At 51.7% G+C, this 22,781-nt stretch overlaps 4 protein-coding genes across 4 annotated transcripts; 3 read left to right on the top strand and 1 right to left on the bottom strand.

The window, feature by feature from the left end:
- Window positions 1-1,877: 1,877 nt before the first annotated feature.
- CMQ_7263 (duf614 domain containing protein) lies at window positions 1,878-2,465 on the bottom strand (the record flags this gene model as incomplete). The annotated part of the gene is made up of 2 exons (XM_014314268.1): window positions 1,878-2,138; window positions 2,205-2,465. 2 exons carry the CDS (start codon window positions 2,463-2,465, stop codon window positions 1,878-1,880), a joined length of 522 nt encoding a protein of 173 aa, XP_014169743.1.
- A 3,515-nt stretch (window positions 2,466-5,980) lies between these two features.
- CMQ_7577 (uncharacterized protein) lies at window positions 5,981-7,012 on the top strand (the record flags this gene model as incomplete). The annotated part of the gene is made up of 3 exons (XM_014314582.1): window positions 5,981-6,337; window positions 6,415-6,853; window positions 6,915-7,012. 3 exons carry the CDS (start codon window positions 5,981-5,983, stop codon window positions 7,010-7,012), a joined length of 894 nt encoding a protein of 297 aa, XP_014170057.1.
- A 5,749-nt stretch (window positions 7,013-12,761) lies between these two features.
- Window positions 12,762-14,804, top strand: CMQ_7465 (homeobox transcription factor; the record flags this gene model as incomplete). The annotated part of the gene is made up of 3 exons (XM_014314470.1): window positions 12,762-13,090; window positions 13,163-13,371; window positions 13,429-14,804. 3 exons carry the CDS (start codon window positions 12,762-12,764, stop codon window positions 14,802-14,804), a joined length of 1,914 nt encoding a protein of 637 aa, XP_014169945.1.
- A 2,346-nt stretch (window positions 14,805-17,150) lies between these two features.
- On the top strand, window positions 17,151-22,391 carry CMQ_7378 (p-type ATPase; the record flags this gene model as incomplete). The annotated part of the gene is made up of 2 exons (XM_014314383.1): window positions 17,151-21,859; window positions 21,920-22,391. 2 exons carry the CDS (start codon window positions 17,151-17,153, stop codon window positions 22,389-22,391), a joined length of 5,181 nt encoding a protein of 1,726 aa, XP_014169858.1.
- Between the last annotated feature and the right edge of the window lie 390 nt (window positions 22,392-22,781).

Consider the following 22,781-nt stretch of genomic DNA (forward strand, 5'->3'; position numbering starts at 1 on the left):
ACGAAACCGCTCCCGCGGTTAACGTTCGAAAAACACACCTTAGTGCTGATGAAATACCCAGACTGAATGCGAACCAATACCACCGTTTTGGTGGTACGCTCATGACTTTTAGGAATGCCTCCACATGGCAAGGAAGGCTGCGGCGAAGCAAGTTGCTGTACAACAGAGAGAGGAGGGTGTTTTCAGGATCATGTCACGATGCCAGTGATCAGGAGGGTGTTAAGTAATCACAAGTCATGTGACATGCGGATGAGCCCTGATTGGTCAATCAGGGCTCCACCCTATGCAGAGTTTTATCCCTCTAGAATAGCTGCATCCTCTCCTCTACTCTCTTTAGTAATATAACCAACCCTTTATGCTAAGTAAGCAGTGATTTGACAACACACAGATCATCAGCCACATCGTGAAGACCCCATACAGTGCACCGCCTACCCCTGCCATAAGCATCAGTTGTGACAAAATTGCTATCTTCCCCACCTCACCGGGGTTTATGTGTTGCGTCAATCGGTTTTATCACAACAAACACTTAATAGCTTCTAGCGACTACAGAGTATAGGTATATATATTATTAGCTTACAAACCAAAGGGCAATCTAACAAAAATAAGCAGCTAGGCTAATTAGCACATCAGTACTTCGTACTCTCTACTACCGAATAATGTAAGGTAGCTTATTATCAAAGACCTATAGAAGTTGCCCATATAAATCACAACAAGCAAGACACTGGCTTAGTCGTACACACACTGCAATCAGGCAGCTCAGACAGTGTTTTGTCCAACCGAAGGCTTTCGCTTATCATGTTGGGATTAGGTACTTTCGCAATTGTGATTCAGCCGCAATACCCAATATGGCTTGAGGAAGGCTAGGACAGGCAACAGCACTAAAGCATTACGCATAGATTGCCCTCATCATTTGTCAGAGAGAGGGCAATCTTCATCAGGGAAGTAAGGTTTTGTTCATTTCTAGAAGAAGGCTTTCAATACATGTCTGCTAAAACCAACCGTTTCTACCATAACATAACTATGGATGGCAAGAAGCCAACGGCCTTTTTTTCTATTTTAAAAAACCCCCCCAAAAAACCCTGGCAGTATACATAACAAAAACCGATGTAAATCCGCCGAGACAAATGTATTGGCGCTAAGGCAACAGCATGAAAAGAGGCGATATAATGAGATGTAGCTACAAAGCACGCCAGACCAAAACCAACAACCTATACTGACCCCAATACAATTCCACTAGCCGGCCCATAGCATGGGCCTACAGTTTTACCTCCAGAGCTAATAACTGTAACTTAATTGCACAGCTTTCCGACATACGCTTTATCTTTAGGCCGGTCCGCGGACTGTTTGAGGCGTGGGCTAGCCGGTAGAGTCGAGACAGCCATGGCGTATGCAATGTACGTCTGGATGGTGTTAAGTCTTGAATGGAACCCCCTTTCCCCTTCACCCTCCCCTCTCTTCAATGCGCATAATTCTCTTTGTAAGTATCAACAATTATTATATTTGGATACTTCGAGGTCTTATAGTGTATATTCGGGGGTGTGTGTGTTTAGTCTGCTATCATATTATCTAGTTCTATGTCTGTAAATACGAAAGTAGATAACGAGGCCATTTCTTGACTATGCCGGCCCAAAGTGAGTTAAATTAGAACACTGGTGACACAACTATGTAGCCACGGTATGGATTCGGTAAGCGCTTATGAACTTTAACCAGCGGCTTAGTATTGGCGGTTTCTATGATAGGGCGCACTTGAGCATTATAGTATGTTTGTTACTTCGACAAAATTTGGCAGACCCATCCGTCTAACGGTTAAGGACCTGAGGACAAGCATAGAAATTCGAAAGTCACCACCCCAAAACCCTCGGCCTGTGATGACAATTTTACTTAGGCGCAGCGGCGCCCGGGTAAGCCATCTCGTTGTTAGACTGGTACTGCTGCTTTACAGCATCCTGCTGAAGATTTCCGCGGCGGGAAACTTCCTTTTCCTGCTGTACAAGGTCGCAGAGACCGCAGCAGCACGCTGCGGCAATGTCGACAATGCAGTTACCCTGAAGATTGTATTTCTCGCGAATATCGGCACGTTGCATAGACAGAGGAATCCAGTGTAGACCAATACATCCGGCACCACACATGAACAGACACTGTAATGATTCTTAGAATATGTGCTTCTACTTAAGTGTGTGTTAGGCATCGTTTGATTTACTTACCGACGTGTTGATGGGCTCATATCCCTCAAGCTTGACATCCTTGCGGAGGCGGTGGTGCGTCTTGCCGAAAGTGACACAAGGAAGACACCAGGAAGTCAAGCAAAGGTCGATGGGGCTGCAGCAATCGAAGAAGGATGTATACCAAGGCTGCGAGTCATCGGGAGAGCGTTGGTTGATGTGATCGGTAGGCTTCGCCAGAATATTGTTAATTCGGGCTTTCCACTCCTCGACGTCCTTGTCGTTAACGGGGCCGCTAGACATTTTGAAAATGTTCCGGGTGAACAGAATTGGGGTTTTTAAGGCGACTAGAGAGAGAAGAAGGTGTAGAAAAACATTAAGATACTAGGAACTTAATGATTGACGAGAGGTTGCTGGGTTGGGAAAAGAAAACGGGGGAAGCCAACAGATGAAAAAGAGATACCAGATCTATTTATGCTTCCAAGAAGACGGATAGATGGTACGTAATGGAGGTTATGTCGGTGTCGGGCCAGGTATTATCCCGCAGCGAATAGTGAGTAGCCTGCAAGTGCCATATTTGTCAAGCTTTCGTTGTATTCCAGAGATCGAGTTTGCCTTGCGAGGCCCATATATTCTACAAACTGGAGGCTGACTCTACCGGTCCGTGCTTTGGGAGATTGTGCCTCGCGAAATAAGCATCTGACGCCATTGGCCGCATTGGGTTTTCAGTAGTACTCCGTGATCATGTGTCTCAGGGTGAAATTTAGCCCACCACCGCCTACTCCGCAAGGTGCTGGACTTTGAACAGGTCGTCTTGGCAGGTAAGAAAGGACGAGCTTGGGCAAAAGGGCGCGGGTGATGTCCCCAGCGTGTCATATCGCATAGCTCGTTTACAAGTCTGGGCAGCTAGCTTAAAACATCAGCCACCAACCAGAGCCTGCATCTAAGTTAGCCAACGGCCATTTGAAAAGAGAAAAGCGGGCCCAAAGAGCTAAAAAGGCTGAGCTGAACGTTGAATTCGCGAGCGACATGCAGGGGCATGTTAGCGGTATCCCGTCTTGGGGGCTTGCTTATACAGTGTAAGTATAATGATAATAGGATTGTTTAGTCTGGAGTGAAAATATACTTGGGTGACGTCTTATTTAATCTTCAAGATTCTTCAGCTATTTCCTTACTAATCTGTGATAATCTTTGGGCTTTGCTATCTACGAGCTTAAGAAGACGCAATCACGTCGTCCAACTAAGAACTTGCGGTCGTGTTCTTCATCCACGGTATCCTACCTCCCTGTCAAGTTGCTGTTATATATATTCTGTCGTCTGACCGCCACTCTGATTTACACGGCGATTTTAGTATTCCACCGTTGGTATCGCCAGAACAAGTTACGTAGATGCATCGCCGTAAGAACTCCCATCGAAGTAAATCTGTATAGTCCTGCTTCACTATGAATTTATAGAAACTAGTGTTTTATATTATATAGGGCTGGCTTAGACTGGCGTAGGAGACTGGCTAGGAGGCCGACTGGAATGTACTCCGTAAGAGGCCTACTGCCATAATCAAGAGAGTTGCTACATGTGTACGGAGTATTGGTACGATTGATCAACTATCTTACATCGGGCAGTATATATTAAATGAATATTACTGGTACGTATGCTAACGCATTTTTCTACCACCCGTATTAAGTACTCCGTACTATCGCTAATTATACTCTGTATAGAGTACGGAGTACTTCATAATACTTTCAGGCTATTACTATAATTTTGTTGCATAGCAAAAGTGCTACTCCGTGGCAGCGCTGGCAACAGCATTGCGCTGGTGACAGTAATACTGCTCGTAATCATGTGGATGTTATCTTCTTAACAGAGCAGACAGCAAATCTGATTTCGTGCATTTATTAGCAGCTCTTACGTGTGCTCCGTATAATGAAGGAACTTGGTACGGAGTAAATTCAAAATGGTTTGCGTAGCAGTTGCAAGACACATGTTTAAAATGTGATTGCAGAAAATCGGGCATATTTGATCTAACGTTCACAAGGAGAGATCGGCACGTGACATTTTTAAATATTACGACGTAACCTCTTTGGCGCATGGCTGGCCCACTTATAACCTAGACACGCTTTGATACTTGTAAAGGTTAGTGGAGATTATACGTGGCGGTCATATAACGTGATGCACTGTGAGGAGCAGGAGGCTGAATAGGGTCTAGTGTGTGGCGAAAGAGTGTTGTGTACTAAGGAAGAAATAGATACATCGCGACCCTTCTGGGGGTCCGTATTAATACTAGTGTCGTGCCCCGCTTTTGTGCCTTCTGACCAATCACAGGATCGTACAGTCAAGTGGGGCGGAAGGGCCACAGTGTGGCGGATTCCAATGCTTGACAATACGAGGTGGATGGGATATTATTCGGATTCGCCACTGGTGACTGCCAGTCAAAATAGCCCCACTTTTTAAAGTAGTCTCACCACTCTTATTAGTGGCGAAATAGCAGTACTTTGATGCCACTGTAATCTGACTAAATTGTCACCTACAGAAAACATCACTAAAAACATGCCAAAACACCTTACTAAAGCGCCGAAAGGCAGGAAGTCTACGATCTTTTTCACCGCTGGCATCACAGTAAAGACGAAATAGCTGCTACAACTAGCTACTCCTTACCGCAGATTAAAAGGGCGATTCAACCAATACTCCCTCGAAAAAAACCAGGCCTGGCGCTACGAATTAATCGCGAAAACAAAGATGAATTAATTGCTTTTATTACGGCTACTAAAGAGAACCGTAGGATGCCGTACGTACACTTATCTTAACTATTATTTAATAGACAATTCGGGCAATACGCGATTAAGTTAGCGCTTAAACAAAAAGGCTTTTGTTATTACGTTGCTATAAAGAAGCTGTATATCTTTAAACTAAACCGCGTAAAGCGACTAACGTAGGTAACTAAACACCTTTACTAGATACTTAAATAATAGAATTTAATCCTTTAAAGCGACAAAATATAGGTAACTAACTAGAAGCACTATAAAATCTATATAATACGTTATGCGTATAAAGAACTTAATTAAACCTGCCTTGTTAAGCGTAATCGGAAGCTAATAGGATAGCTTTTTTAGGAATGCTTTTTAAGCAATAGAGAGAGAGGCCCTAGTGTTTTCTAGAAGAAAAGCTAGGGCTTTATAAGCTTTAAGACCTATTAAGAAAACATCTTACTAGTTATTAACAGCTAGATTCGTTACCTAAAGGCTTAAGGTCTTTCTATTCTTTATATGCAAGATAAGGCACCTAAGCACGCAGCTAGAGCAACAATATATAACATATATAATTGTAAGATGCTAGTAATTTAATAGCCTTCCTTTAGCCTTAATTTAAACCCTATAAAGAGATGCTAAGACTGCCTAAAGGATTATATTAATACTTATATTATAGACAATAGAAGGGTGCCTTACAATACGCTACGCCAGTAGGTATAAGAGGCTTAGAAGGCTTTGTTAAAGGACTTTTAGCGCCATAAATTAAAGCTAATGCCAGTAAAGATGCAGGCTGTAATAGATGCGAATAGCCTGCACACTAAGTATTAAGGAATAGAAGTACCTTTTTCGCAGTGGTATGTTTTTGCTTGTTTATTTACGCCTATTTGGGTGGTGGCGAACATTTTACGCGCAGGAAGGTACCTGACAAGGGGCGCGAATAATACCCCATCCACCTTGTACTCCATATTACTCCGTACGTCGTACGGAGTTTGTCCATCCAATTTCCAACCTCGTCACATTTTCCTTATTCTCGCGTCTCTTTTGACAGCGCGTTAGCAACAAAAACAGAAATCAATGATGTCATCAGAAGAGGCCCCGGCCGAAAGTATTAAGACGGCTGATGTTGCTGACGTGGAGATGGGCGAAGCTGCTGTCGAAGCAACACCAGAAGCGATAGCTGCAGGCGACGACAACAGCGGGACGACAGAAAGCGCAGCATTGGTAGTCGGCACATCAAATGTTGAAGGTAGCGAGGAGACAGAGAAGGCGGAGGCGAAGCGCACGAGTTTTACGACATATCTGAGGAGCCCAGTGGTGACGTTGCGCGTGGGCGAAGATGAGAAAGGGGCCTCGTTGACGGCGCATCAGGCGCTGCTGGTGCAGAGCCCCTATTTTGCGCAACTGTGCGCTGCCTTTACAGACGACGGCAGTGTGAGTTATGTTTTCTTGCCGTATATCTGTGTCCTAAGCGCGCGGGCGAGCGCAAGCTGACCACTGAAACCCGACAGCCGCGCACCATTGACCTAGCCGACCAGAACGTAGACGCAGTCGGCTGCTTCCTCGAATACCTTTACACGAGCGATTACTTTCCACGCAAGGTGCCCGGACATGCGCACCAGCTGGAGACTGACCCAGATCTGCCTGACGTGGACGAGACGGGCGAGCAGCTGCTCAAGCACGCGCGTGTATATACATTGGCCAGCTGGCTGGAGATGCCGGCGTTGCAGGCGTTGGCGTCGAGCAAGATCCACTGTGTCAACAGCACGGCCAAGGGCGAGATCGCTTATGCGCGGTATGTATACGAGTATACGGCGGCGGACGACAAGGCGGTGCGCAGCCCGGTGGCCAAGTTTTGGGCAACACGCAGCCACACGCTGCGGGCGGAGGCCGAGAAGGAGTTCCAGGCGCTTTGTCTGGAGTTCCCGCAGTTTGCCTACGATGTGCTCAGTAAGTGGTGTTTTCCCACCCATCCTGGCTTGCCCATGCGTCCTGCTAACATGCTGCCCAGCTCGCGTGCTGGACGAGAAGCTCAAGCGAGAGCGCGACGACAGGCCGCACTCGGTGGTGGGAAGCGCACGAAAACGGGCCCGAAACAGTGCGGTGTAGAGGAAATACGAGTAGTCGTCTGGACCAGCACGGACAGGTTATGGGTGCTCGTTGACGGTTGGCAGGAGACAATGGACCATACACCCTTGTCGCAATCTTTCTCCTGCCATCTGCGGCGACTACGCCAAAGAAGCGAAGCAGACAACGAGATTGTACACTACGTAATGGGTTTGTTGCTTGTGGGCAGAAAGGCTTGAATGCGCTTTTGAAAATCGGGTTTTTGTTTTAACGAGGAGACCTTCCCCTGCGAGCGGACGGATGAAGCTTCTTTACAAGACAGAGCTAGAACCATGAGGCGGGATTAAGGCAGCTTGCGAGCCACTCTCGACCCAGGGTAAGTGCGGTACACAGTGAACGAGGCAACCATGCACAATACCGCCTCCGATTCTGCCTGCAAGCAGCTTCCTGAAGATTAGGATGTCCGGGCTCTAAGCGATGAACAAACGAGAATGCGATCTGACATATTTGGCAGGCAGATCAGATATTGCTAATTCACGAGCAGTTCGTTGAATGGTCCATGACGAACAGCCCGCAATATGACTGCTGTCACGGTCTGCACCGTCAGAAGACGGCACATGCGACGTAGTGTACAAAGTAAGTAAGATACAAGACATCACGGCTTGTTTTTGGCCAGGTGGGAGGAATTGTTTACACAAGTTAGTCCGCAGGGGGATCCTTCCTTCCCACTTGTGCCTCCAAGACAGCGGAGCAGAGCAGCACTAAGGAGAATGCGTGAGGCCTATGGACTGCTACGTACTCCGTACTCCCTTGTAAATGTCCATAGCGCGCAGGCAAAGTACTCGTAAGACACATGCGCGAACGTGCATTACGTCCGTCGTACGATAGCTTGCTTGTGAGCAAGGGGTGTCTGTACTTGCACTTGTACAGAGTACGAGTACGGAGTACTCGTGCGCATATTCTGCAAGTGCAAGTACATGCGGGACCTGTCTAGACTCTCGATGGCGACGACAGGATGCAGCCTTGTTGTTTATGTTCGATGAAGCTGACAGCCTAGTCAGTGTCCTCCTCATAGCCGAAGCACTTACAAGTATCACGTATACACGTATTTCCGGGCGTCGATGCAGGCTTTTATGTTTTCCCTCTTTTTCTTTTTCTTTTTCTTTTTCCCTTTTCCTTTCGTTCAGATCGAACAAGAACACAGGACCGTGTCAGGCAGGTTCCGAGGCTGCAACGCGGTGGGCATACTCGTACACGTAAGCGTCTCGCACTCTGGTCAGCATGAAAGACGGCGAAACGCGCTTCTGCAGGAACCCACCGACGATTGTCTCTTTATCCGGTCTCGCTTTGGGGGGTGGCGGTGCTACTATGTAATACTCCGTACAGCCAACCGCGGCTACTCCGTAGACACAAAGCAAGGCCGGGTCGGCCAGGCCGAAAAGGGGTTAGGCGCAAGAGGCCTCAAAACAAGGCTGCTTTGGGAGGAGTCACGGACAGGGAGCCAGAAACGATGCTCACCGCCGTGGAAAACAGACGAAGTGCCGAAGGCGCAGAGCGTCCTTGTACTATGTAGTATGTATGTGATACATAGTATTATGTATCTCAATACGGAGTATGCTACAAGTATCGTAGCGCTGCACGTGCACGTATCTTACTTTCATCGCATCGCCTGTCTGCTCCCTGGCTCGTGCGCGCGTTCGGATGCCGTTTAGCTGATATACGACGTAGCGTGCTCACCCGCCCCATGCCTAAGATGCTCTTCTTATTTCTGGCTACCCACCTCTTCCGTCTTGTTTTTTCCCCTTTCTTCTCCTCTCGCGGCGCTGAAGAGCGTAGCACTATTCCATAGGCGGCAAAGGTTTACCAGCTTGGTGATCGACCATCGTCGGTAGTGCGCGGGCAGCGTGATCACGGAGCACGCTTTGACGTGTGTCCTTAATGATTGGAGGGGGGTCCTCTTCACAGCCTGCGAGAAGGCTGCACAGACTACCAAACGCAGACGGACAGATTGGCGAGAGAAGCAGCATCGGTTCCTCTCAGCGCGTTCCCCTGTCTGGCCCTATTTGAGAGACCTTTTCTCTTGCTCCCTCTTACAAAGTATACTCGTGCTGTAGTTTGTAATTACAGAGTAAAGACAGCCGCATCTAGCCTACGGGCGTAGTACGAAGTAGCACGTCGTATGTATCTTACGAGTACTCCGTACTTCGTAGATGTTCTACGGAGTACGATATAACCTACCTAGGATACGAGTGCTCGTGGTCTTCGGCTCCTTAATCTGTACCATGCCCAACGCTCATACCCCTTTTTTAGCTGGCCGCTAAAAAACCCGGCCAAGCCGCAGGAATGATGGGACCCTACTGGCTCGTTCCTGACCTTGAGCACCACTACTCCGTAACTCGTGCCCGTGCAGCATGCGACGTACCCGTATGTACTCCGTACACGCCTCGCATCGGCAGAGAAAAACCATTGGCCTACTCCGTACTACTATGTACGTACTGTATAGTATGTAGACCCGCCCCTGGTTTGGGTATCTGTTCTTCTCTGCGCCCTCTCTCCGGAGTACGGATCCTATGTGTGAGATGCGATGTTGCAGTTGCAGGTAACGTACGGAGTACGAAGTAGACACAATCGATCAGCCTCACTGCGCGACGGCTGTTCCATCGTCTACGCAGAGAGAAGCCGGCCCGGCAGTGTTGGGCGGTTTGTACTACATAGTATGATGTGCTATGCGGAGTTTACATCCCCGACAGAGGAGGTATACTGTACTCCGTACGGAGTACTCGTTCGTACGGAGTAGTGATACAAGCATCTGTCTTTGAAACAAAATAGCCGACGAGTTGAGGTGCACCGACACAAACAGCCAATCGAAGAAAAGTCACCTATGTAGCAAAGATCGACAACTTCTCTCTTCTTGGCATCTCACGGCCTTACGGAGTACTGCCTCAGCAACTCTTTGGGGTATTTTATATTATTATTATTATTATTATTATTCTTCTTCTTCTTCTTCTTCTTCGAAAGTTAGCATCGTAGGCGTACTTACGACGTACTTGTACGAGTATACGAGTATGATCCCTCGTACGGTGTACTTGTTACGAGTACGAGCTGCACGCACACCAAGCTTGTTCGACAGCTGCTCTGGACGGCGTGACCTGAGTTCAACTAGTGCAGGGGTTGCGGGCCACCTAAAGAACACTAGTTCTGTAAAAGGACTAGGTTGGAAAGGGGCCCAGGGGTAAAGGCGTTAGGTGGCTCGCTTTAGCGGGTTCGTACCTTGCAGAAACCGCCTTTTTCTGTGGTTCCAGCCGGGCCAGGCAAAGACATGGTTATGCGGAACTGGACAAAATGCTCTCAGCGTCTGTTGTGGGATCAGACGAGGGATCAGAAGACGTCGCCCGCACGGGAAACGACACCCACGCCCCCCTTGTCTGTGTCCGACACGGCATTGTCTTTGTCCTGACGCGTCTTTTCCTGACGCTGTGCATGACGAGTACCCAAGAAGGGAGTAAGTACTCCGTAGCCTGGTCGAACGGTGTTTGCTTGCCTTGTCGTCTGTATTCCGTACGTCGTATCTTACTAGGCAGAAATAATATGCCTGTTGCGTTTGCGTATTTTCGAGGTTGCTGCCTTTTTGTACCGTTTTGTGTTTTGTGTTTTGTGTTTTGTGTTTTGTGTTTTTCGTTATTTTTTATAGCTATTCTTTATCGCTCGTTGTCCCTGTGCTGCTGAGCCGACCGAGTTTCATTGATTAGCGTGCAGACGTCCGATAGGACTTCCGATTGGTGAGAGCGCCATCACTCTTCTGTTTGCCAGAAGGGGGTGTGGCACGCCGACCACACGATAACCAGCCGTTTCGCCAACCAGACGGTGCCAGGTTTCTTGTAAGATACTCCGTAAGGGCAGGTTTTGTGGTAGGGAATGACCAGCCCCCCTCACAGAAAAAAAAAAGAAAAAAAAACTCCCAGGAGACACACCCACACCGCGCGCAACAGAAGCCCCTTCAAAAAGCATCTGACGGTACCTACAGAGTATCTTACATAGTAGTCGGCAGCTGTGGTCCTAGACCGTTGCGCAAGTGTCTATCAGGCTAGTTGACGTTGTCTGCTATGTATGTAAGGTATCTGATATCTTGCAGAGCATCCTGAAGAGTGAGATACGGCTACCGGTCAGCCACCAGCCAAAGAACTATGGAATGCAGGTATCTAACTATGTAGAGCACTTGAGACAAACCAACAAACCTGCTGCCCTTCTGCACCATTTTGTGCATTTCTGCACCATCCTGCAGCACAAGCCGGGGGAGGCAGGTCGGGAGACTCGTGGAATCGCCACCGTCTGACTGGCTCCAACAGTCCCACCAGTAAAGTCGACGGCGCGGTGTCCTGCACCAGTCACTGGCGTTGGTCGTGATATTTTTAACTACAGCTTTCAGCAATGGGTACTATATGCATAGTACGGAGTACGGAGTAAGTTGCCACGACTAGCACAAAACTTACAAGGGGAAGAAATAGCCATGGCAAAAGTTCCGCACCTCTACTCCGTAGCTCGCAGGTCGTTTCTGTAACTCGTTTATGATCCAAGTAGCAGAATACGGAGCAATTATTCGACCGGGGCAAGAAAGGGAGCATGCCTTTTGCCATGACTTTCGCTCCAGCCACAACTCCAATCCGGAACGGGGCTTTTTCTACTCTATTTCTTACATGAATGGCATCTACCCAAATTGGCGCATGCACACGTAATAGAAAGTGCAAGCGTATCCAGCACGACATCTACCTATGTACGAGTAAGATGCTGCGTACGACGTAGTTTAATACGTGTGTTGAGACCCTTCTCTTGGTCGATGCGCTGCACGGCCCTGTATATGCACGCTGCAAACGATAGTGCTGCTGGCCGCAATGTCCTCCGTTCTGTGCTCTGTGGCCCGAGTGGAGTCGCTGTTCTGGGAACTGCACCTCTCGACCCACCTTCTCCGTCTTTTCCCTTTTCCCCCTTTCCGTCTCTCGCTCTAACACCCCCCCCCCCCATCAGGTCCACCCCCCCAAGCAAGAGGATCCCATCCCTCTCTTCGCCTGCTCACGTTTCCTTCTTTGCCCCCCCCTTCTCTTCCCTTTTTCGCTTTTCTTCCTTCTTCCCTTCTACATCCTCCGCGGTCGTTGTATTCTTCGAGATATCTTTTCCCTCCTCTTTGCCCCCTCTTCTTTCGCACCTTCTTTCGCTCTTTTCTGTTCTCACCATAGTCATTCACTTGTTTGTAAAATTTCGTCTTACACTCTAATCTGTGGCCACCCTCACTCATTTAGGGGCCTTACATTCTTTCTGCTTGAGCCATATTTTTTCCACATCGTTTTTGTGAATCATTATTACGAGCACAACCCTGCTCCGACGCTTCACCAAAGCAGATCTCAACATTATTTCAACCGCCGTCCGATTCGGGCGAGCACCACACTCCTTCACTTATCATTATCGCTTTTCATTCTTTGTACGACCTACAGTAGCCAAGCTTCGTCATCGTCACTCTCATCTGTCTACAAGTCGTTCGCTCGATACCGGCCCTTCCCGAACGCCCCTAACCTACCTCCTATCTGACCCCGTCAACGGCGCTGTCAGGCGTAGTCGACTTACGGTCTGAATATATTCATCGCCACCGCACCACAGCTACACACCGTCGCCAAATATATTTTTCACCTTGTCCCCCGGAATGGCGACTGAGGTGAAGACAGAAATGCCGACCCATCCGGGATCGGTCATGATGATGTCCGTGCCGCTTTCTGGCCCACAGCAATCTGCAAGTGGACATATGAACATGCACATCGGCACGCCCACCCAGTCTTCCTCGGGCATGGGCACACCCACGCCGAGCATTCAGACAAAGAGTCTCGCCCAAACCCCGTCACCGTCCACCCCGACTACAAGCACCCACTCGTCCGCATCGAAACGTCCTACGCGTAAGAGCACTTTGACTCAGCAGCAGAAGAATCAGAAGCGGCAGAGGGCGACACAGGACCAGCTTACTACGCTCGAGATGGAGTTCAATAAGAACCCAACGCCAAATGCCGAGACACGGCTCTTGATAGCCGACCAGATCAACATGACCGAAAGGTCTGTTCAGATCTGGTTCCAAAATCGGTATGTCTATCCCCTTGATAGCCGCAGTCTGGTAAACATTGGCTAAAATTGAACTAACCGCTCATGTTATAGACGTGCAAAGATCAAGCTTCTGGCGAAGAAGAGCCTCGAAACCGGCGAGGACATCGATATGATACCCGAGTCAATGAGGGCTTATCTCGCTATGCAGGCGGCTGAGACTGGAAAGGGCCTCGGCGGTGCTTTCTACGGGCGCACCGGCTTGTTGGGCTATGGTCCTGGCATGCTTCTTGGCGGTGAACAGACAAACCAGGGCAAAGTTTGTGAGTATCAATTTGTTGTCGGCTTTCGACTTACGATCCTCTTGACTAACTTTTCAGTGATACATCATCTTACGTGCCGGTCCCTGAGTATTGGAAAGTGGATGCGTGTCGGCCAAAACACGATGGACCTCATCGTGTTTTACTCTCCGGATAAGTGCACAATGACGTACTACATCAACAATGAGAACGCAGGATACAAGATCGAATATCCATTCTCCTACATCAAAAATATTTTCCTCGACAACAACGAAGACGATTTGAACAAGGCCGGTGGCATTGTTATTGAGCTCAACCAGCCACCCAACTTCTTCATGGACTCCTCTCCTAGCACGAATGGATTCTTCATGGTTGGTGACTTCACCGAGAACCAGCAGGCCTCGCAGTGTCTTGTTCATCATCTTGGCGGCAACCCGAAAGTTCTGAGTGGCCAACTGGCGAAGCTCATATCTCTGGAGTCGTTCATGACCCGCCATAGCCCTCACAACCCACACAATATGGCCGTGGCTGCCGCAGCTGCTGTGGCAGCAGCAACGGGCTCAAATGGTCATATGGCGGCGCCCATCCACATGGACTCCATCCACAATTTGTCCGTGTCGGCCCCGGTCTCACCCACCGGGCGTCCGTCGTCGCAACCAAACTTTCTCCAACCGCACGTTGGGCTGTTCCAAGAGACGCAATGGGGCGTGGCCGGTGTAAACCAAAGCATGCACTCTGGCCCAGGGCACAAGCGGCAGCGCAGTCGGTCTGTGCCCATGGCGGTGGATTTCTCGATGTTGCAGACACCGATGCCGTCTTTTTACATTCAGCACCCCGGCGAGACGCAGCCACACCCGCACAACCCGAACATCTACGCACCGATCCCCCAGCAGCCCAATGCGCTCAGTCCCGTTGGCCCGAATCTACGGATCGACACACAGGCTGGCTTTGGTCTGGACATGCGGCAATACCCAATGTCGGCAACTACAGCGCCATCTCCGTCTGACTACTCAAGCCCCAACTATTTTGCTTCTCAGGTGCCGGAGTCTGCGACCATGTCGGCATCAAGCTACAACAATCCTTATGGCACGGCTTTTCTGTCGCCTATGGTGGATCCGCAAAACATGGTGCCGCCGCAGTCTGTCTCTCCTTTGTCGTTTGACGGCCGTTCTGGTCCGTCAATCGTGGACCAGTCGCCACCAATGTCTATGATGGAGCGCAGCGCATCTGCTGACATATACCCGATGCATGGCGGCTCCTCGGCCATATCCGACGACGGGACCAGCCTGAACGAGATGTACTCGAAGCACACCATAAATCTGCCTCTGCACCAACAGTCGCCATCATCCTACACGGAGCAAAGTCAGGCCGAGCTTGCCATGCACCAGCTGGTTCAGTTTGACGGTGTCGATGCAGCCAGCCTGTCTCCTGACAGCATGTCGCATTCTGTGGCCTGAGAAAATTGGTGGAGGCGCTTCGTGGGAGACCTTTCATTTGTGTCGCGTTGTCTGGTTTGTCCGAGTCCATATACCCGCAGGTTGCGTCATTTTGCTGTTGGCGTTTTTGGCTGCGTTCTCATATATACCTGGAACGAGTTTGCTCGTTCTGCTTCTCCTGTGCAAATCTCCTATACGGTTTTGTTATAATTTCGATTGGTCACTTCTGCATTATCTTCCTTCGCGAACCAGTCGTTCATCTTCTTATTAATACGATTTGGCTTCCTCATTTTCTTTTGTCGGCCACGAATCTGCATGACGATAACCTACATTCGGATCTCGATCATGCGTGTCTGGCACAGCGATCGTGCATATTCTCCTCTGCCCTGTTTCATCTTGATTTGTGTTGCTTATTATTTGTCGCTGTCTCCATTTGTTTCTGCTCGCGTTATTATTATCGGCCCAACTTCGCATTTTCTGGCTGTTTCGTGTATTCAAGGGCTGCCGTTTCGGACCTTAGGTGGAAACAAAACAAAACACGTAATGCCCTTATAGTCCCCTGTTCGGAAAGATATCGGGGGCTATGGGAACCTCGTTTTAGTTTTGTTTTGTGGCGAAGATGTGGATGCTGGAAAGCGCCCAGGTGGCCTTGAATTTCCTCGTTTAATGTCGGACAGAAATTGTTCAGTGGGTTGTCTACTCGAGGACGGAGAGAAGAGGGTCGGATTGGTTCCGGGATACCTTGATACACTTTTTGGGTTCCATCTTCAAGAAGAAAGGAAACGTGGAATGGCCTGGAGAGAAACGGCGTCCTTGAAGTGGAGTAGACTGTTTCTGCTTGATTTCGTTTCAATATTTATAACGAGGTGACGGCTGGGATCTAATACTGGAAAATACAATTGAGTTCGCTCCTGAAGTGCACGATCAAGCAGAGCTATTAAAGTAAAGAGTACGGAGTAATGGATGAGTCTTAGAACTTGACGATATATTTATTGTAGGGCAGACTGTGGATGCCATGCGCAAGGGAGCTCCAGTTTATAAGCCGGGGGTATCGAATGACGGGAAGTTCACATGTACGGGTACGGAGTACTCCCATATAGGCCATTTGATTGCGTAAGTTGGTGGCCTTCCTTTAAACGCAGACTTCTCCATTCCTCCCCTCATTCCAAAACAGGGTAGGCGTTGCAGTGCTGCGCCACGATGGTAACGTCAGAGTCGCACCTGTGCAAAGAAAGCTCTCGCTCAATGCCCAACAAAATCAAGCTGTTGTGCGGGCACCCAAACTGTTTCGGCACGCCGGGTTGGATACAATACTTCGTGAAAAAAACGATTGTTGCTGAAGCCCTGTGATGTCATCTGGTATTAGGAGTTCCGCTATGTACGGAGTAGGATACGGAGTACTCCGTAGATACGGAAGAGTTGCAAAGCCCCACCAAAACCTAGCCTGCCACCACGGGTGGAGTAGGCAGGAAAGTACGGAGTACGACTCCGTTAACCGCCATCGATCTTTCATGGCTGTCATCAGACTACTATGTATGTACGATATACTCCGTACTCCGTAAGATATCTGAAAATACATTGCGCTTTCCTGTACGGAGTACGGAGTAAGATGCTATCTTACGGACTGCTTTAATTTCTGACGGCCTTACGACTTTGAACGAGTTGGCTAGTGGCGGCAAATATATAGTAAAAACATAGCAGCAGGTCACGGTGCTATGTACAGTCTTCGTTCTTGAACTACGAAATTGACCCCAGCCACGTCATGCAACTTCGCCCTGTTGATCCCTTAATCCGATACGCTTGGCTACATAGGCCAAGCACTACTCAGCCTTTGCGCAAAGTTTTCTGGCGGTAAATATATCTCGTATCTGTGACGCGGCCGTTTTGAACACGTGAAAAAGGTGGTCTGCTGCCGTTAGATGTAAGTCAATACGAGCTTGGTTCGGAAAAGACGGCCAAAATAACAAAGAGCAAGGTGGCCTATGAACAGGAGCCAAAGTCTGGCACAATAGAAAGACTTTGGCAGAGAGGCGAAATCATGAGGCATTAAGTGCTGCTAGGAAAACACCTGACAGCGCTGGCATTTGAGCAAAACCCCGACAGAAGGCCGACCCACTGTTTTGTCAACCTGTCAGTGTTATTTTCCCCAACAGGCGACGAGTTAAGATACAGTCTCTGTCTCTTCCGGCTTTCAATATTTACCTTTATTTTTGCAGTCTGACTCCTGTCACTATACTGAACCTCCGGGATTGTCGCCCGTTGTCCGCAAGAGACTGTTTGTCTTTCGTTTTGGTTTTTGTCGGCGATTGTACCGAGGGAACCGAATCGTTCTTTTGTCTGCCTGACTGAACGAAATTGGCCATAGTCATGACTGGCGGCCGGAGCGACGCCGACGACATCATCGACGCGCGTGTCCGATTTTCCGAGGACATTCTTCGAGAGTCCGTGTCGAGCCAGCAAAACTCGGGGCATGGACGGCCGCAGGTTCCGTCGCTACAGACGTCGCAGCTGCCGCAAGAACATGGCCCCCCTCCACGATACACGTCGTCGTTGTCGGCAACACCTGTCTCGCCGACTCACAACTTTCAATCCACATCACGGTTCAGCACACAGCTTTACACCATCAGCTCGCGCACGGAAGGCCCCCCGGAAGCGGATGCGGAAAGAGTGGAGCGAGGAGGGCGAGCGTCCTGGGGAGGGACTGGTCGAGGAAGAGGAGGACGACAGCCGGTGGCCGATCGTGCAAGGTCCCCGGCTTTCGGGGGCAATGAGCAGGCATCTTCTTCTGTAGGGTCATCTGCGATTCCACCGAGACGACGGTCAAGAATGGGCGATGATGCTGTTCACCAGAAACAGCTCAATCGGCTCTCCCACCGAAGTGGTGTGAGCTTTGCCGATCCGCCAATCTCGCTGTCGACGACGCGCCCCGATGTCAGGCTTTCCTACGACGATGCCGACCGGTTCGATAAACCGGTAAAACTCTCTGGTATCGCCGCTTCAGCCTCCGCTCACATGGCCGACACCAGCGAGACGCTCGCCCATTATCGAGACTGGCTCAGCCGCCAGCGAAAACGACAGCGCCGCTGGACCACCGGACCCTACGGTCGTTTGAAGACGCACTCAGCTGCTCTGTACCAAAAGTACATCGTCGAGGGCCTAATGCGCCAGAAGCCACTGCTGCCTTCTGTTGACGGTCGCCACATATCGGTTCAGCCCGGTCTTGTCCGAGTCTCACCCCTGCTCGATGAGCGCACCGGCCGGCCCTATATCTCCAACTTTATTCGGCCCAGTCGGTATACCGTGTGGGACTTTCTGCCGAAGCAGCTTGTCTTCCAGTTTGCAAAGCTTGCCAATTTTTACTTTCTCATCATCAGCATTCTCCAGATGATCCCGGGCCTGAGCACGACGGGAACATATACGACCATCATTCCGCTGCTTGTGTTTGTCTGCATCAGCATGGGCAAGGAAGGCTACGATGACTACCGTCGGTACCGTCTCGACCGGGTGGAGAACCGCAGCACTGCCTGGGTGCTTGACCCGGGTGGAACGGTGTCGTCCAAGGGGCGGAAGCATGGCGATCGGTCGTGGCTGCAGAGAAAAGCCGGCGAGCAGAAGTCATCGCTTGCCCAGTGGAGCAAGAGGCGGAAAGCGAGCCACCTCCCATACGACGACGGGATGGGCGACGAGGGAATGACGGAGCTGCAGAACGTTCCGTCGGCCGGGGACATGTTCGAGGCTGAAGGTGAGGGTTGGGGCCTAAACCCGAGCGAGACCTGGACGAGTATGGGCCGAGAGAGAATGCCGTGGGCTGCGGTGGAATGGCAGGACCTGCGGGTCGGCGACATTGTGCGTCTCCGGCGGGACGACAGCATTCCTGCCGACGTGGTGGTCCTCCACGCGACCGGTCCAAATGGCATTGCCTACATCGAGACCATGGCGTTGGATGGCGAGACGAACCTGAAGACCAAACAGGCATGTCCGCTGCTCTTTGAGCAGTGCGACTCGCTGGCCGGCATAGAGGCCTGCAGTGCGGAAATTGTTTCGGAGGATCCCAACCTTGACTTGTACAACTACGAGGGTCGTGTGGTGGCCAACGGGCGGACGATGCCACTGACGCTTAACCAGATCGTCTTCCGCGGCTCGATTGTGCGCAACACGGCCGAGGTCATTGGCGTGGTGGTTAACACGGGCGAGGAGTGCAAGATCCGCATGAACACGCACCGCAACAAGCGAGCCAAGGCGCCGGCCATGCAGTCTGTGGTCAACCGGATCGTGTTCATGCTCGTCATCTTTGTTATTCTCTTGGCCATCGGCTGTACCATTGGTAACGGGATCTGGGTGCCACACCACGGCCGTCATGCCTGGTATCTGGACGACGACGACATTCCGCTTGGCCAGATATTGTTTGCATTTGTGATCATGTTCAACACGCTGATCCCGCTGTCGCTGTACGTCAGCCTGGAAATCATCAAGGTGGGCCAGCTGCTGCTGATGCAGGACATTGAGATGTACGACCCGGACACGGACACGCCCATGGTTGCGAACACGACGACGATCCTGGAAAACCTCGGGCAGGTCAACTACATCTTCTCGGACAAGACGGGGACGCTGACGGAGAACAAGATGCGTTTCCGCAAGATCAGCGTAGCCGGCACAGCCTGGCTGCACGACATGGACATTGCGCGCGATGCGGAGGAGAAGGAGAGGAAGCGGAAGGGCAAGGCGCAGGACACGGACCCTGGCGACAGCACAGAGCAGCGGGCGACTCTCGGGCTGCCTGTAGACCGGCAGGCGTCGTCAGACGGCGGACGTCCTCGGACGCCGCAAAAGCCGGCCGATGCGCCGCTGCTGGAAGAAGACGAGGCTGTGCCCAAGCGATCGATGTCGACGTCGCAGTGGCGGTCCAGCGCGCGGCCAAGGCGAGCACAGCCGGAGCTGAAGACCGAAGACCTGATCCAGTACATCCGGCACCGGCCGCACACGGCGTTCTCGCGAAAAGCTCGGCACTTTATCCTGTGCATTGCGCTGTGCCACACGTGTCTGCCCGAGACGATGGACGACGGGCGGATCGAGTTCCAGGCGGCGTCGCCGGACGAGTTGGCCCTGGTGCAGGCTGCGCGCGATCTCGGTTATCTGCTCATCGACCGGCCGGCGCAGGCGATCAGGCTGCAGTTCCAGCAGCTCGACGGGACGCTGACGACAGAGACGTACGAGGTGCTGGACGTGGTGGAGTTTAGCAGCAAGCGTAAGCGCATGTCGATCGTGATCCGCATGCCGGACGGGAGAATCTGCCTGTTCTGCAAGGGCGCCGACAGCGTGATTCTACCGCGGCTCAAGCTCAACCAGATGGCCATCCAGAAGGCGTCCGCGGTGGAGCGGCGGGCGAGCAAGCGCAAGAGCGTGGAGCAGGAGCGCGCGATGCGGCGGAAGAGCACGACGGCCAGCATCATCGGGGTGCACGGCGCGGCGGGAACGCCGCGAACGAGCGCTAGCCTTGCACGAGCCGGTACGATCAGCACGATCGGCGGCAGTCTGCGGGGAATCGCGCGGATCGGGTCGGCGAAGAGGTCAGCGGACATTGCGGCGTACCGGCGATCGGGAGTGTTCTCGGGCGACATGGACGAGTGGCTGACGCGGCGCGAGATGGAGGACATGGACCTGGACGGACAGCCGGCCGGCTACCGAGACATCGAGACCGGCGGACTGGCCAAGAGCAGCTCGATGGTGGCCCAGCATCGGCGTCGGTCACGTGACGACGTTCTTGCCGCAGCAGCGGCCGGAGCTGCCGAGAGCCTGTATGACGACGCGTACGGTGGGCTCGTGGATGAGGTGCTGGCGGTTGACGAGGGCGCGGTGTTTGAGCGATGCTTCCAGCACATTGACGATTTTGCGTCGGAGGGCCTGCGGACGCTGCTGTTTGCGTACCGCTACGTGGAAGAAGACGACTACGACCAGTGGAGAGCGCTCTATCAGGACGCGGCAACCAGCCTAGTGAACCGGCAAGAACGGGTCGAGGCGGCGGCTGACCTGCTGGAGCAGAGCTTCGACCTGGCCGGGGCGACGGCGATCGAGGACAAGCTGCAGCAAGGCGTGCCGGAGACGATTGACAAGATGCGGCGGGCGAACATGAAAATCTGGATGCTGACGGGCGACAAGCGCGAGACGGCCATCAACATTGCGCACGCGGCGCGGATCTGCAAGCCGTTCTCGGAGGTGTATGTGCTGGACGGATCGGCCGACGAGGCCGGGCTACAGGAGCGAATCGCATCGACGCTGGTGGACGTGGGTCGCGGCATGATCCCGCACTCGGTGGTGGTGATCGACGGGCAGACATTGAGTCTTGTGGAGGCGCAGGAGGAGATGAGGATTCTGTTCTTCGACTTGGTAGCTCGGGTCGACTCGGTCATCTGCTGTCGGGCGTCGCCGTCGCAGAAGGCGACGCTGGTCAAGTGCATCCGCGAGCGGGTGCCGCAGTCGATGACGCTGGCGATTGGCGACGGGGCAAACGACATTGCCATGATCCAGGCGTCGCACGTCGGCATCGGCATCTCCGGGCGCGAGGGTCTGCAGGCGGCACGCATCGCGGACTACTCGATTGCACAGTTTCAGTTCCTGCAGCGGCTGCTGCTGGTGCACGGCCGGTGGAACTACATCCGGACGGGTCGTTACATTCTCGGGACCTTTTGGAAGGAGATGCTCTTCTACCTGGTGCAGTCGCTTTATCAAAAGTACAACGGCTACACCGGGACGTCGCTGTACGAGTCGACCAGCCTGACCGTCTTCAACACGCTCTTCACGTCGCTGCCGGTCATCTTGCTGGGCATATTTGAACGCGACCTGCACGCAGAGACGCTGCTGGCGATGCCGGAGCTGTACGCCTTTGGACAGCAGAACCAGGGCTTCTGCTTTCGCAAGTACGTCGGCTGGATGATCATGGCCGTGTGCGAAGCCTGCATCATCTTTTACTTTATCTACGGCACCTACAGCAGCGCGCTCTTTACGAGCGACACGTCCCTGTATGCCATGGGCAGCCTGGCCTTTACTGTGTGTGTGGTATTTATCAATATCAAGATGCTGTGAGTTCAATCTTCCTGTTCTCTTTCCCTCTTTCTTCTTTTCTTTTGCTGACAAATCAGGGTCCTGGAGTTGCACAGCCAAACCATCGTGACGGCTGCGGGCCTGTTCATCTCGGTGACCGGGTGGTTTCTCTGGAGCATCCTCCTGTCGCTGGTCTACGGCAAGAGCAATGGACCGTATCTTGTGCGGGGGACGTTTCTGCACAATTTTGGCCGGACGGCCATCTGGTGGCTGACGGTGCTGGAAGCACTGGCAGCCGTCGTGACGCTGGAGCTGATCGTCGCGAGCCTGCGGCGGGTGTACTTTGCGACAGACCAGGACCTGATGCAGGAGATTGAGCACTACGAGGGCGTGCGGGTCGTGCTGAAGGAGCACGCGGCCGAGAGCGGGGAGGCGGCCGAGGCGATGCCGCCAAGCACAGTCACAGAAGCCACAGCAGCCACAGCAGCCACAGCTGACGCAAAAACCACAACACCAACCGTCATGGTCAGGCCGGCGGCTGCTTTGGCTTACCGCAGGCTCGGAGTCTAGGACTACAAGATAGGCCTTTTTCTGTTTCATTCTCTTACTCATCTTTCTCCGCTTTCCTTCCCCCCTCACGTTTCTGCTCATGCTTTATGATTTTACTCTGCGTGGACGCGCCAGATACCCGTTTCTGTTCTTGTGGCCATCTCGCCAGACAGATGGATATTTTTTATACGTTGGAGGTTCTTGGCACCTTGGGACTTGGGACCTGCAGGTTACATGCTCAGGGGCGTTTGGCATATAAAAAGGTTATTTTCTTGAGCGCTATACGATGTTTTCCTGCCGCGTAGCGTATACTGGACGGCGTCGGTCACTTGCTATAAAAACGAACCCTGCCGTCGTCCTCATTGATGACCTCGTAGCGGCTCTTGCGCCTCACCTTCGTCAGCTGGCGGG

Source organism: Grosmannia clavigera (genome assembly GCF_000143105.1).
Source record: "Grosmannia clavigera kw1407 unplaced genomic scaffold GCSC_173, whole genome shotgun sequence".
Lineage (NCBI taxonomy): Eukaryota > Fungi > Ascomycota > Sordariomycetes > Ophiostomatales > Ophiostomataceae > Leptographium > Leptographium clavigerum.